General features: G+C 45.5%; 1 protein-coding gene across 1 annotated transcript in view; it reads left to right on the top strand.

Annotated features, from left to right (window-relative positions):
- The first annotated feature begins 1,354 nt into the window (after positions 1-1,354).
- The window catches only part of efnb1 (ephrin-B1), a 60,564-nt gene continuing 45,437 nt past the window's right edge, over positions 1,355-16,481 (top strand). Inside the window, exon 1 of the mRNA XM_085420707.1 lies at positions 1,355-2,418. Coding sequence (XP_085276833.1) covers positions 2,303-2,418 — 116 coding nt within the window. The 5' untranslated portion in view covers positions 1,355-2,302. The remainder of the gene's footprint in view (positions 2,419-16,481) is intronic.

The following is a 16,481-nucleotide window of genomic DNA, read 5'->3' as shown; positions in this document are numbered from 1 at the left end:
TTAATTTTGATCATTCCTAGGACAAATCTATGGATAATGTTTTGCTGGGCTAACAAACCTCTACATCACTATTCTCACGAACTGCTGGCACCATGTGTGGCAGTCCACAAAGTTGTACACAGGTGGCATCTGTCCATGACCCTCTGATTGGTAAAGCATCAGGCATCCAAGATGGCAACTCTGTGGCAACTGCTGCTGTTGAGGATGCGCACACATTAACTGCACAAATATAAATTTACTCAGACAATTAGGGTGTATAATCACTGGAAGCCTGTGTTATTGTCTCACAGAGATTTATGAGCTGTCAACACGCCACAGGATGTAATAAAAAAAATAATTTCAGAAACCATAAGACGTGTCTTTACATGTCTGCTTTATTTCCTTTCCAATTAGACTCAGTCTTCCCCCCCCCCACCTGTAGTCTGAGAATCGATTTCATCACAGCCATTAGGGGGCAGCATTGATTGAATAAATGCAAGGAAATGAAGGGGAACTCTTCTCTCCTTTCTCCCTCAAACACACACACATATGCGCGCACAAAGGGGGCACAGACATGGACATGATCAATTATGTGTCAAGCATTTCTTCCTCAGTGAATGAATGGCCCAGTGACTATAGGCTACCGACCGTCTATTGTCTATTGACACTGGAGACTAAGTTCTCATGCAGTTCATTATCCCAAAAGAGGACGACTAGAAAGAGATCCAAAGAGACCATTAATCATCATTCCCTTCAGAGAAGAAAAAGAAGGGGGCCAAAAGAACAGATACTGTAATCCTGTGTATATAGAATAAAACCAATATATTTACAGCGGCACAGCTAGAAATAGCAGAAATAACAGACTAGTCGTAGGGAAAATGTTACAAATGCAATCCTTCATAACCAAAATGATAAATGTGGCGCTCCAGGCGAATTTCTTGATGGACCAATTAGTAATTAGTTATCTACTGGGAACAACAAGCCCTGGACTTAAAGGGGCCAAAGTTTTGCTCTTGTAAGCACTTTCACACACACACACACACACACACACACACACACACACACACACACACACACACACACACACACACACACACACACTGGTGCACTCGTTTTCCTCACCGAAGCTTTCAGTATGACGAATAACTCCAACGTCCATTTCAATTTGGGTCGATGGCTCGGGCCGAGGTGGAGATGTGGGGTCAACCCAATAACACCCCCGCCCCCCTCACCAATTCTCGCTCCCTCCTTCTACCTACCATCTACCCATCCACGTCCCTTAAATGCCTTCGCTTCCTGCTTCCAAGTTCGGACAGAGCGCTGTGATTGGCCGCTGCTGGCACAGTGGGCTGTTCCTCATGCGCTCTGTTCAGCTCGGGTTACAGTTGAGCTCGGGCTGCCGCACACACCGGAGTGCACAGTGTTACAGACGGTCAGAAAAAAAAAACAACATACCGGCGTGGAAATGTTGGTGAGCTGATTTAGGAGCCACGTCGAGAAGCAGGGGAGCAGGTCTAATCTTACCTCGGCACTTTTTTGTGTGTGTTTCATGAAGCAATAAACTAGCGGGGAGACCGGACTGTATTTTTACGCACCGGCCACGCAGCATGCCCGAGTTGGACTAGAAGCGACCCTGCCGGAGCGCAACACGCACGCGTAACGCCACTGAGAGCCAGGAGGAATATTTACAATAGAAACTCAATTCCTTTTTTTTTTTTGGGGGGGGGGAGGAAGAATAGCAAAAGAAGGGGGGCGGAGGAGTGAAAGATAACACTGGAATGAAGTGGACCTCGGGATTCCTGGCGTGCTGCGGAGTTGTGACTGATGGATGAATGTGGTCATCTGTAGGCTATAAACGGCGACAGGTACACGCACCACCGAGGGCAGCTCTGACAAAGACGCGGCGCGGCGCTCCACCGACAGCCGCATCGCCAGATTTTGGCAAAACTGCGCGATTGGTCAGATCCGCTCCACGCATAGGGATCGCTGAGTTTTGTCCACAGAGTGAAAGAAAAGGTCGTGTTTTTTCTTTCTACTGCCTCAGCCACAGGTCAACCAGGACACTCGGTGGGCTGCTGCTGCTGCTTTCCTCCAAATCCTATCAAGAACCGGGGCTCCTTCGCACGGCAGTTCAGTTAAGGACACGGGGTCTGGAGCAGATCTAAAGAAGTCGGACACAAGGACATGTATCTGATATCGACCTCACATGCTCCCGACTGATCGTAGCTCACCTTCCCACCGGGCGAACCGCAGATAAAGGTTGCCAAGCGCACCGTCCGTAGCTCTAGAGTTCTCGGCTCACCCGTCTTGTGCATTTATCAGAATGGCGGGACTCGGTTGTTGGAAGTATTACCTCTGGATCTTTACAATAATGTGCAGGTCGGCGTTACCCTCGGCTAAGTCGCTGGAGACTATAATCTGGAGCTCGCAGAATCCCAAGTAAGTCTTGCATTTTCATTTGGACGAGGGTTTCAAACTCTATGGGTGTGTGTGAGTGTGTGTGCGCGCTCAATGGAGGGCTAACATTTATGGAAAAGTTGCCATTGTGTACACGTTGGGTTAAATGTTCTGTTAAATGTGGCAATTATCTTAAAAAGAACACAATTTATTTAGTTCTAATTGTCCTCTCTGCGCCGCAGAGTGTGGCGTTGACGTCTTTCCCAGTGGGGAATTTCCCAACACTGAAGAAACACCGTTAAGTACATGCTTATACAATGTACAACGGGCCCAGCTTAAATCACACATTAAGATGGGTAATTATAGCAATTTTATTCGCAATATTGCACCCACCGTTTTATTTTCCAACTAAATCACGGCTATTCTAGGGCTGTGAGAAGTTCATCCACTCATAATTGGTGCAAAGAATAAAGGTGAAAAAGTCAAGTAAACCACGCCAAGTGTGTTCAGCTATAGCGCAGGATATTTTTTCCTCCCAACAGGCGTACGAGGGCCACACTCCGTCCAAAGTGGCCAAGTTTGAATTTAGTTTCTCCCCACAAAAATGCATAACAAGATGGTTCCAGATATCAGGTGAGCAAATGATTGAAAATAATTGTATTTTTCTTAATTACCCTGGCTTGGATCCAGCGCAATTTCTTCCCATGAAATCAAGGACACGTTTTTCAAAAGTCAGCAGCTGAAGCCAGACACTTTCTTTAAAAATCCATATTATTCCCATCCAAACAAGTAAAGTGAGCCCAGACTACTGATAATAGATTACGCTCTGGTAACAATTATCACCCACTTAGACTTGACTCCCACATTTACATCATGTTGGAAAGCATTCATAAAGGGGGGGAAAATAAACTAAAAGAGAAAAAGAGAGAGAGAGAGAAAGATCTGTGTGGTTGGAGCTGACCTTCATTCGAGCTCACAGCACTGGGGGGAAATGGAGAGTAGCTCGACCAGCCTATAACTGTAAGTTACTCATTGAAGTGAATCCATGATTTATCCCCCAAATGTCAAATGTCATAGAGGCTCGTTGTGCAGTCAGTGGGTATGAATATTGCTGCCATGTTCATTGAAGTGTGTGTCTCTGAGTGTGTGTGTGTGGCCCGGTCCTAATGGCAAGACTACGGCCCATCAGCTTTTATTTGGCTGCAGAAGTAGTGGAACAATGAGCGTCATCAGACAAAGATACACACACACACACACACACATGCAAAAATCCACACTTTTTAGTTAAGAGTAAAAAAAAAAAAATAGAGGGAGACATTTATTGATTGATGATGTCACCTGAAGGGAATGTCTTAGAAGGTTACCATGCTGGGATTTTAGGGACTGGAAGATCGTTTCTCCATCTGTTTCTCCACTCTGCTCCTTGTAAAATCCCCACGAACGGCTGAATATTTCATAAAGTTCACAGTGGAACAATAATGCACTCTGCAAAGTGTTCTCTCAAGCTAATTATCCCGCTGCTCTGCCTTTTGGAAAACAATAGACAATTATCTTGCTGTGTGCAGGCTTTACAATAACAAAAAAAGAGAGAGAGACAAACCTGTTTTTGCTCTGAAATGTATCAGTCAGCAGCACTCGCTGATAGGCAATAAAAGAAACAGAGATGGGGTGGGTGTGCTTGCGCAGGAATCAGCATCAGTCTTCACTGTTTGTTCCTCTAAACTCCATCTCTCGGTATTGGCCTATATTACTCTATAGCGATAACAGTGGAAGAAGCCTATAGAAATGTACAGTACACTATCTGGTGACTTATCGAGATTTACGATGTCTTACTTCCTGTTCCTGCTTTTGGGAGCGCTGCTGCCTCAGCTAATAAATTAATCTGGCCCTCTGCTTGCACAGTGTACTACATACACACAAAAACTATAACAATACCAGTGCCTCCCCACAGGCCATTAGTTATGAGGCAAAGTCTAGGAAACCAGCAGGTTTGGGCCGCTACGGTGTGTGTGTTTGTGCAGGTTTATGTGCATTCCTGCTGCTATGGATTTTCATGTGAGGATGCCATCACTCCCGCCTCCTGTATTATCAATAACTGGGGGTTTGCTTAATTGATTTCCTCCCAGCGTGCTTGAACAGGCAGCATACATCATCACGGTAGCACTGTCTTGTGAGAAAAATAACAAGAGGAAACATGCTTGAGTTTTAGTTCTCTCTTCTTCTTTTTTTGTGCTGCAGGATGCATCATACCTTTTTGATATTTAATTTGAGGCCGGATGAGTGAAGTGGCAAAGTAGGGGTGTCGGTGGGAGGGGAGGGGGGGGGGGTGATGAAGGAGCAGCCGTGCAGAAAAAGAAGAAGAAGGCTGAGATGTGTCAGCGTCCCCCCGGCCGGTAAAGCACAGTCTAACATTTGATCAGAGCAAATCGGATTAGTTCTCATTTAGCTGAGTGGGATTACGCCACGAAATGTCACTTTGTTATGACTGATCACGTCCCATCGCCTTGGCTGAAGCTAGCGCCGCTATGTACAGGCGTGCTACATACATGGACACACACACACACTGACACTCACACTGTGCTGAGGTACACTGCAGTGATGCCAATTTAATGATGATCTGACAAGGTTGCTGTGAGCAGTTCCTGCACGTCCTCCAGCCCTCCTCGGCTAATATTTACCTCATGACCTGTAACTACCACAGCCTGTTTGCAGCAGCTCAGGAGACAAACAAGGTGGTGAGAGAGGGGTAAGAGAAAGAAAAGGAGAGGAGGAGAGATGGAAAACACAGTTGCACACCTCTAAAAACATGCAGCGAGGAAGCGGCCACAGGCTGGGCAACAGTCTGCTGCACTGCTTTTGAACTCTTTGCATTTTTTGGTGAGGCTTGGAAAGACTTTGCATGAATTATTTTTTATTTTTTGGCCTCTGTGTCAAAGCCCACAAAGGGACGCAAAATAGCAGAAGAAAGGGGGGTAAAAACGAAAAGAGCGTTCGCGTTTGATAAAAAGTAAAGTCTCCTGATTCGAGCCTGTGAGTCTCTACTTTACTCGACTTACTTTGCTGTCCCTTTACCTCAGCTGTCTGGCTCAGAGTTTAACAGTTGACTGGTTTGCTTTATATCACGCTTGCGTGGTTAAATGGTTCAGTGGGCTTGTAATTAAGCTAAACTTTATTACCACTGGGACATTTAGCAAATATGTTTAATTTTTCCCAAAACAAAAAAAGGGAATTTTTGTGGCTTTTTTTTTTTTATTGCAAAGCGCTTTGAGATGATGAGGCAGCAATTTTATTGGTTCACTACATTTCCATCACAGCATAATTTAATTTAACTGCTGCTGGTTTTGTTTTCATGTTTAGTGTTTTACAATAAGCTAATTAGGCAGATTTTTTTTCTTTCTTTCTTTCTTTTTTTCTTTGCATGAGGTAATGAGAAGAATACAATGTCTTCCTTATCTTGGAAGTGCCTCTTACAAAAGCAATCATTTCAATGGGTTTGTTCTCAGACACTGACTCATCTGCCACTTTCACCTGCTCAGCTATGCCGACTTTCAGGAGGAAGTGAAACAAAACAAACTGAAACGGCACAACTTGAAAACTGCCGAAACCTGTTGAGCGAGAGCCGGATGCAGCCTCAGACGAGAATCAGGATTTGGTTTGGAGTCCAGCGAGCGCTCCCCTCTCCTGCTCCGTGCAGCCGCGGTCACTGTCGGGAGGGTCAGAGGCCTGTTTTTGTTTCTTCCCTGCCTCACACCCCGCCGCTTGCCCCCGTTACCCCTTCGCGATACGTACCTTTTCCCTCTCTCTCTTTGCCTCCCACAGTCTCCCCCTTTCTCCACCCTTTAGACTCTGATCATGTTTCCCTCTGATAGAGATCTCATTACACACAGAGAGGACTTAGAGCCTGAGCCCCACTCAGAGAGAACGAGAGAGGGCCAACCAATAAGAAATACCTCTGGATAGCAACTGGCCCACAGTGCTGTAAAGGGTCCCTGTGTCTCGCTGTAAGGACAGCTGCGTTTGCTTTTATGTGTCTGTGTGTGTGTGTGCGCGCACACGCGTGCTTCTGTGTCGACACGACTGTTGTTTCAGCGGTGTGTGTGGGTTATGGCAGATTCTTCATTTGGTTATCTACACAAGGCACCTGGGCTCGGGAAAGAGGGCTGCAGGGCGTTTAGGTTATTTCAGCGAAGAAGAAGAAGTAGAAGAAGAAGAAGAAAAAGAGGAAAACAATGCAGCTTTTTCATCATGGTTTTGCTCCAGATGGACTCACTTTATCCACTGGTGGTTTTGGCTGCCACATCACTGAAAGCTGATCATTCTGTTTTGCTGTGTTATTGATGCATTCATTTCTTTATATTCAAGCAGTGGTGCACACGAAACCAAAGCTTTTGTTCCCCGAGTTTGGGAAAAGTAGCATTTGCTACTAATTTGTTTGGATTTTTTCTTTCTTTCTTTCTTCCTCCGTCTTTTTGTTCTATGTGTGTGTGTGTGTGTGTGTGTGTGTGTGTGTGTGTGTGTGTGTGTGTGTTTTTCCAACTGGTCGTCGTGACCCACAGTTCCAGTTGGTTTTCTTTCAAGACATATTACAGGGACAGCAGCTGAAAGCAGTGAATCATTTGGCAAGAGTGGACAATGCCTGGAAGGATTAGTCAATTAGCAGAACAAGAACATAAACAGCAGTGACTGGACACAATCAACAGCAACTTTACTGATGTCGAGAATCTAAATCCGCAGGCAACGTGTCATATCACAATATTACCATATGTACTTCTATTTAAATATATATACAGCTACACAAACAGGCAAAAATCCAAATCAAGTGTATTGACTTTTTTTTGTTTATGTGGGGAGTTGCAGCTCAGGATTGTAACCTGACACTAGTAGAAATATTGCACACACATCAACTAACAGAAACGGCACAGAAAAAATCAGCAAAATGCACACATTGCACACATATTGCCTAATTCCTGCCCCCCACCACCAATTAATTAAATTAATTTTTCATACAAGAAAAGCTGGTTAGGATTTAGCATTTTTAACATTTTTTGTTTTGGAGTGTTTGTGTGAAATAAGACATCTAATATACTTATGCTTGGGGGGGGATGACAGATAGGAACTTGTTACCAAAGCCCTGGGGTAAAAACTGTTTTTACATTTGGGGAATTTTCATATAGGTGTGACAGTTGCTAGTGAGTCAGAGTTGTGAGTCACTGATAACAATGACAAATGCAGCAAAGTGCATTATGCAACAAAAAATTCTTCACTGGGATAAACACCACATTCATTTAAATGGGTCATGATAGCTGAGTGGTTAGGGCGTGCACCACATGGGTGCAAATTCAGCCGAGCAGCACCGCAACTGGCTTGCCTCCTTTGCTGGGAGTCGCTCCCCTGCTCTCTGTCCCGTATTTCCTGCCTTGTCTTCTTTTGCTTGTACCCAATAAAGGATCCTACCTCCTAAAAGGAAAAAATAGGGTGTATAGATGCTTATTTAAAGAGTAATTGTAAGTTCAGTTGAGTATAAAATAAACTTCCAATCAGTCTGAGTCTTGTTTATTTTTCCTCTTGAGCTCGTGGAAGTGAAGGAGTGCTTAAGAGTGCACGTCCGTGCGCCATTGTTCTTTGTCCAGCCACAGCGGAGCATTAAGGAAGTGTTAGGAGCGTGCCAGTGTGCCCCTGTGAAAGTGTCGAGGGCCGGGTGGTGGATGAGTGTAGAGTGGCTGAACAGTGGCTGCCTTACAGGCTGTTAGCGACCCAGCTTCATTAGACGGAGGCCTGGCTGGCAGCGACCAGGAAGTTCCCATCAGCTCCGGCTCTGCCAAGCAGAGGCACAGACGACGGTGCTGGAAGGGTTCCCTTAAGAGTCCTACTTGTCGCCTCGCCTGTGCTTTTAGCTGATTCGAGAAGAAAAATGGGAAGGGATGCAGAGTTACAGGAAACGAAGAGAGAGGGAGAGAGAGAGAGAAAAAAGTTGAATGGGCAAAGTCTGCCTTTTGTTTTCCAGCTAAGTTCTTTTAAATAAGAGCAGTTGAATATAAGGGGATTAAACAGAAGAGGAAAGGAAGCTAATGTAGAGCGTCGAAATGCAGCCCCGGGCTCAACCGCACATCCTTTGAGTCCAGCATAGAGATCCTAGATTACTTCCATGTGTCAGTGCAAGGAGGAAAGAAGGGGAGAAAAGAAGAAAGGAGGACGGGGAGAGAGAAGTTGAGCAATTGAAAAGCAAGCAGACTCGGGCTGGTGGAGATCAGCGGCAGTATTGGACAGTGGAACGGATCTGTGTGACAGCCATCTCTAAAACCATTACCCCCACGGCTCCGACTCGGGGAACTCGTAACCTCCTCCTCCAGACTGACCTCACAGACTTAACTCTTTCTCATAGAACCCCTCTGTGCTGAGGAGGCAGACCTCATCGGATGCCATTCCCTAACAGTGGGCAGGCAACCTCAACAGCCAGCTGCACCGCACATTCTTTAAGACGTCAGGGGCTGTCACCGGCATACAGGCGACGAGGGATCTGTTTCCCCCTCCGAGTTTGTGGCACACTAAAGACCTTTGTAGGATTGGTTTGCATTTACTGTGCCAGGAGGTGACGGAGCCCAGCGACTAATCGCAAAAATGTGTGGGACAGGGGAGGAAGTGCGTGTTTATTAACAAATAAAATTGGTGAAAACACTGAGGTGGGAATATAAATTGCGATGTAGGGTTATACGGTTTCTCGCCTTTTTAAAAAAAACTCCAAAACAAAAATACAAATGAAAATTGTAGCATTTTTACAAGTTTCAACTTAATTAATCAAACGATAGATTTGGTTGGACAAAAGTTTTTCTGGAACTTTCAACACTAAAAAATGTGTATTATTGACAAAAAATGCTTTTACTCTGCAAGTCGAGTAACAGTTTACGTCCTCAGTTTTTTCTTGCAGAAAATGAAGGCAAGTAATCTTTTGCATGCTCCAAAAAAGAATAATAAAATAAAGTGTATCACATTTAGATGTTTCTTATGGCTGCCGACGAGCTTCTCAATTTACGTTTGACATCTTAATTGGAACCAAAAATGAGCCGTGCTTTGTAAAAGATCATATTTTTACAAGAAGAGCCTGGATGAAGCATGACCACGCCACAACCGGCTCGGAACATATCATTAATGATCATCACGGAGCTCTTTGTTCACTGTTACGAGTACACTAATGGAGTGACAGGGTAATTGAATCGAGTGGTAGGATAATAGAATGATAGAATGATAAAGTAATGGAATAGTGTGGTAGCGGCCTCCTTTTCCCAAGGGATACCCCCCGTAAGTGTGTCAGCGTGGCAGATGGGCGGTCTGTAACAACCCCCTTACCCATGTTAATTATAAAGCATCATAATCCATCTATGGCATACAGAGGCAGGACATGGAGACTATTAGGGCGAGCGTGGAAATGGCACAGTGTATAATCCTTGGGACTTTTCCTCTATTAGGCTCCCCGGGCATCGAGCAGAAAACCCCCCACTCATTTCTCCGGTAATCTAGTTTGAGCAGTGCCTCTCTTGCTCGTCGTCTCTTTCTGCATCTCTGCGTTTGCGTGTCCCAAATTTTCAGCTGTTAACTGGAAGTTTGATTTATCTTTGGGGTTTTTTTTTTCTCTTCCCTACTTCATTTTTTTCCCACCATGCCCACAGGCAAGACAGACAGCCCCCAAAAAGCATTTGAAATAGTGTGTGTATATGTGTGTGTGTATGCCTCCGTTAACCCATTCTGCCAAGTCTTGGCTCAGTCTTTTCTAAGCAAACTCCCAGCAGGGACCTGGTCCCCCTTGTGCTGGTGAGAGGAGTTGGAAGAAAAGGCCTGTGGGACTCCTGCTGCTCCCAGGCCCGGCCCCGGCCCCTCTGCCCGGGAAAAGCCCGGGCCTGGGATTTGGTGTGCGCCGGGGCTCTGTGTGGCAGCTGTGAGTGACGCTTCAATCGCCTCTCCCCGGGATGCCCCAGCGCAACCCTGCATTCCCTTTCACACCTCGGAAACGGGGGGGGAAAAAGACAATTACACACATATTCAGCAACCTCCCTTCCCAGTCTGTCTGCAATCCTGCATCATTGATGTACGGCCTATGAAAACACATTTGCAAAGTTTCTTGTGTTTTGCAAATAAGTCTGCCTTCTAAACAACTTGCAAATTAGCTTAGTTGTCTGGACAGCCCTTCTACAATTTCATTATGCATTTGAAGCTGCTCTTGTTTATTTAATTTTTTCCAATTTGTCGTCTCTCGTAAACACCATAGCTCTGCTATTTCCTCTGAATTTCCCTTGATATTTAGAAAACATAAGTAATGGAAAAAGATTGGAGCCTTAAAGTGGAGTTAATGCTATCATGTATGGGTTGTCAGTAAATTGAGTTTGTCTCTGGGCTATTGGAGCAGGGACTGGTGAGCCAGCGGGATTTAAGTCTCTTAATTGAATTATTTTGATTGCTGACTTGATTGATGGAGTCAAATGTGTAGCGTTTCCATGACTTTTTTTGTCTGACTAATTCTTCTTCCAACAGAGCCATACCAGACAGATACAATAGGAACCTGTAATCAATCACAACTGCAGCCCCGAGCATTTTGTCTGGAGAGAAATGTGCCTGCCATCAGGTCCGAGTTCCACAAGCCATCCAGACAACGTAAAACCAACAATGACATCAGATAGTAAAGCACTCTAAAGTCTAATCTTCCCATAATGCCATGCTAAACCCCACAGAGACCCACGGCGGGGAGAAAGGCTTTTTTTTTTTAATGCCTCAGTGCTGCTCCTCCTCCTCCCATGGCCTCTAGCTCTGTGTGCATGTGTGTGTGCATGTGTGTGTGTGTGCCCATGCATGTTGGGAAGCGAAAAAGAATTCAGGAGTGAATGGAGATGTCACTGTCAGACTCTGGCCTCCACATGAATCTGCTCCAGAATGACCATATTGGCAGCTTATCCGTATCTGTGTGTGTGCGTGTGTGTGTGTGTGAGCCCGTCGGGGGTCCGTCATTTCCCCTCCATGCCGAGTTCTTACGGCCCTGATTAGAGCCCGGCAGGACGCAGGTCTATATTTCATCCCATTCATATGAGGGAGGCCGTTTCATCTCGCACACACATGTTTCCCATTACACGTGTGTTTATTCTCCCCCATGATGTGCTCAGCCGTGGAAGTCCCTCATCATCTCTCCGATATTGGAAATCGGAGTTAGGGTCTGCTAAAGCAAACACAATATTCCAAAACCTCTCAGCTTCCCTTTATGAACTGTTCGGAGAACACGACCGTCGGCGTTGCGTCGGCTCCATTTAACGAGTTACTCTGGCGGTTTTGCCCCTCGAGGCTCCGTAGCACGAGATTTCACACTGCGATTTTAACCGGCTAATCTTAATGTGTGGCGCTCCATCCGCTGTTCTGCTGTCTCATCTTCCATTTTCCCCTTCGCCCTGAAAAGTTTGACTACTTTTAGCTATTCCTCTCATCTGTCTCAAGTCCCCCCCCCCCCCCCAGCTGTGAAACATGACAGCCCAAACATCCATCACATCACTCCTCTCTTCTCCTCTGCTGTCTCGGAGATGAAAGCTTTTTCTCTTTCAGACAAACCTCTGCGAGTCCTTTTCTTCGCGCCGAGCTCAGGCCCTGTGTTGCTGCTTTTAGGAGCTCTGTTTGCTGCGTTTTCTGATTTATTTATACACTCCTGATTGTAGCGCCTCATGCATGTCAAGAATCTCAAAGTCTGAACCTTGCCATGTGCATTATGCGGGCTGAGTCAAATTCTTATTTGAAATATACATGAATGCATGAATATATTTATCGCCGAGAAGCCCCCGTGCATCCGGGAGAGTCTCATTTCCTGTAGTGGCCCTGCTTTGGAATGGAGTGGCGTGATCTTTGAAGGTGCCCCACATGCGGCCACCGAATAAGAGCGCCTGGTGCACCTCTCGCACAATGGACGGGGGTAGAGGGAAGGGAAATGATTTGGCTTCTCTTTTGGTGGGGCCGGAGCAGTCGCTTCAAAGCGGTGTGCCTGGCTGAGGCTTTAACCGGCCATCTCTCTGCATTAGATGTGCGTCCTGTGACGAGCCTTTGAAGGGTGGGAGCAGCTCTGGCTGGGAGATTGCGATTGCATTGCACAGGTGTTGGAGGGGGTTCGGCCTCTCAAAAAGAGACTTGCAAGTCAGTGGCTTCAATGGGATTGCGCTGCTCCACTCAGCCTTGCTTTAGTAGGCTGGAGTAAAATGTGTCGAGCCCAAGGGCCTGCAATGTGACGAGGCAACAGCTGCCGTGTCACGTTTGGATGTACACACACGCACATACAGGGGAAGGTAGTATGGATGTGCGTGCGTGCCAACTCAGGAGTCAGCTGTGGTTGGCTCGCCCAGATTAAGGTTTGAGTGTGCGTTACAGATGGCAGTAATAATGATCAGATAGCCCTTGTAATGGAGACGGCCCAGTTTGTAATGGCTTCCTAAAACAACACATGGAGCATCTTTACGAGGCCACAATCCGACCGGTTATCACAGAGCAAACTGCGCGAATGAGAACAGCGTCATGTCAAACAAGCTATTTATTAGCAGACGCATCACACACACAAGCATACATTTCATTTTAATACCGACAGCCTGCATCTTTGCCCGCGCGCTCCGCTTGTTAAAGGCGAGTGTTATCAGAGGAGACACAGACTCCCGCTGCACCAGTTAGGCCGTCCTCCCCTTTTTACATTCGCTGTTAATGAGCCTAATGATGTGTGTCTCCGCGATTGCATCAGTCAATATGCCGTTCAATACGGGTTTTAGAAAACCCACTGACAACTTAAGCATGTCCGCCTGGATAAGATCTCCCATCCAAGGCAAAGAAGAAAGAGGAACCAATTTGTCTTGGATTTGATGGGACATGTGTAGCTGTCTTTTACAATCATGAGCCCGAGATTGTAAGCGAGAGAATAGGCTTGTCACTCAAATTCTCCGATAAGAAGCTTCTTTTAAGAAATGGAAGGCAGCTGTGTATTAAAAGCACCGCGTCCTAGTTATTACAGTTCATCGTTGCTCTCTTCTACAGAGATCTGTTGTGCGCTGGAGATAGCTCTCAGTCTTTCTGTTGTGCTTCCTGTTTGATTTCAGTGCAGGTTTAGTTTCACTGTTTCAGAAGGTTTTGGGTTTTTTTACATTTTATTTCTGTTTATGTCAGGAGGTGTTTAGTATATAAGAGACCAGGGACATTTAGTTTTATGCTTTGTCGGAGAGTTGCCTCAAGGAGTTTTAACAATCTCAGCGTAGTGATTACAGATGTTTCTTTTTCTGCTCTGCTGCACTTATTTTTAGCCGGGCTTAGTTAGTGTAGCTTTCCACTCATGCACCTGAAATACATTCCCTTGTTTCTTTATATTTAGTTTACTTTGCTAATGTTGCTTTCTTCCTTCCTGCAAACACAAAAAAAGAAAAAAAAATCCAGCGAGAGTCCTTTCTGACACTGATAAAAGCAGTTTCTTTTAGAAACCACACAGCATTTGATTGATCTGTCCCGTGGTCTTGATCCCTGGGCTTGGCTGATTAAACCTATCCATCAGCTTTTCTTATCAGTGGCCTAACAGATCGACTGCAGGACACTGAACTAAAACCCCGTGTATTGTTGTTACACAGAAAAAGTCAAAGGCTAAGAACAGGGAGGGAAGGGCTTTGCCTGAACCCCCCTCCCTCCCTTCTTCTTTTTCAAGGCACTGAGAACAAAGCATAAAAAAATTCCCCACTATGTTATTTTAAAGAACATGTATCCTGTAAAAAGCGGGTTTTAAGATGTAGGCATTCATCATGCTATTGTCATTAGCATGCTGCCCATATTGAATTAACCTCTAAACGAGGCCTGAACAGTAGCGTCGCTGATTGTGATGAGTGTTTTCCTCCTGGAGGGAAAATCATAAAGTAATGCTTCCTGTCCGCAGTGTCAGCTTCCCACTAGAGATGTGACCCTGCACCCGGTCACAATTCACACAGACATCAGCCAGATAATGACATCGCTTTCACTGACAGGCTGTCGCTCACATGCCCCTGCAAGAATCCTCACAAACCAACACACACTTAAATGAACCTATGCAGGCATGCACTTGTGCATGCTTGGAAAAAACAAACAAACATAAAAAACAAAAACGAGGTCATACGAGCATGGTCCCGGTTATGAATCATCGGAATGATTTGCAAGTCTAATAACCAGTTTCATAAGACCTGCCTGTTATTTTCTGAAATAAATTTCAGTTTCTCATCTTCCGCCTGCGTGTTAAAGCAAATACATCAAGGCTACTAAAACGCTGGATGATTGCATGTCACTTTGCTTTCATTTATCTGCAAAGCATCTATTACCGTCATGTTGTCAAGTCGGTGCAAACGGCACGGGGGAGAAAAGCCAACAGATGGGCTTTTTAGAATTCACAGATGTAGGATTTTTGGGACAGTTTGTTGAGGATAAACCCCTCGTTCCCCCCTCGCTCTTATCTTATCGTAAACGTCCTAAATTACGTTAACTTCTTAACACCAGGAAACACAGTATTTCACCGTGTCAACATATAGGCTCAGGTTTCACTCGATAATGATCGCATCGGAGCTCGCATGCTGCTTTTTCTGCACTCTGCAGAGCATTTGAAAAACAGATAGTGCTGTCAAAGTTAACAACTCGCTGCCTTATCCAGAAACAATCAGCCTAAGTTTACATAGTCGGAATTTCGCGTTGAAAGAAGATAGTTTATTTAGCAAACCTGTTGCGGCATGCACTTGCGGAAACAGGTGTAGACCTGCTAGCTTGTCCGCTTGCTGCTCCTCATTTTTTTAAAGAGGAGGTGGGTGTGAGCACGTTTCCTTGTGTGGCACATTCATTAACCCGGTATCTGGCTAATCTCTTTGCTAATTCGTTTGGTTCTCCAAGTGCTCCTGTGTATTAATATCCTCTCTGTGCTGCCGCTCATGGGATGTAGTAGGAGCGTAGCCATGGCGATGATTGTGTCATTATTTTGCAGTCAGATGAGTGATATCTCAGAGGGCTCTAGCCGAGTTGTCCTGGCCAGTTGAGAGGAGCTGATTAGAATTGCAAATGGCCGCCAAGTGTTGTGTTTATTGTGTGTCTCAATATTGGAGACAATCAGGCGAATCAAAGCCCTCAGCTGGAGAGATGGGACTGAGGCACGGTGGGCCTCTCTGGTTGGCACCACGTCCTCAGATTTGCTCCCTCCTCCCCGCCTCCCCTCTTTTTTTTTTTTCCCCCCTTCTCTCTGGTGCCCTCTCTCTCGGTTGACTCTGTCGTGTCTGTGTGTGTGTATATGTCCTGAAGTACATGGTCACAGCTGGAGAAAGGGAAGGAGAACGACACTAAATCCAGCACACTCAATCATCTGTAGTGTGGCGGTCCCTCTCACGCAGCTGAGAAATATTAAACACGCTCTATGATAATGAAAGCGCCCGCGACAGGCATAAACATCAGAGGCAAAGTGCGGAAGGATTAAAACGTCGTGTACGTTTGCTCATAATGCAAATTTGTCATTGATTTCATGGCTTCCTGAATCGTCAGAAACAGAATTATCAGCTATTCATCAGTGGGAATTCTCTCTCTCTTATTATTATTATTTTTTCTTTTTCCGATGCCTGCCTCTGATGAGGAATGGCTGCACATATTAAGGGGTCGGGTAGAATACTCAAATACCTGCATGCAGTACTCTTGTCAAGCCCTGCAAATGGAGCCTGTTGGCAGAGCGCCCTAGTTACGGCTGGGTGACAGAGTGCGGTCCAAAGTGCCCTAAACACACATTTTCTCCGCAAATCACTTGTGAATTGTTCTTCCTCAACGATAGGCCATTACCCCGATATTGACTCACTGTTTGTACAAGATTCGGAGAAATCCATCTGAAAGCCATCCAGTGCTGTTGGGTGAGACGGGAAGCGGTGGTTTTTAGCTCTCTGTGTAATTCACTCTGTCAGCTGCATACAGAGAGGCCTATCTTCTCTTGTTTCGCTACTGTTGGCTTTTAAAGAATGTGTAAGTATATATGCACATGTGAGAATGTGTGTGTTCACAACCCTGTTCAAACAACCGGATGATTCCTCGGGTCATACGTGCTTCTCATATAACGCCAGTCGCAACAGGCA

This window comes from Rhamphochromis longiceps, linkage group LG2 (assembly GCF_057381845.1).
Source record: "Rhamphochromis longiceps isolate RC_006_pf linkage group LG2, R_longiceps_female_GT1.1, whole genome shotgun sequence".
NCBI lineage: Eukaryota > Metazoa > Chordata > Actinopteri > Cichliformes > Cichlidae > Rhamphochromis > Rhamphochromis longiceps.
Note: the sequence above shows the minus strand (reverse complement) of the source record. Positions and strands in the feature narration are given on the sequence as shown.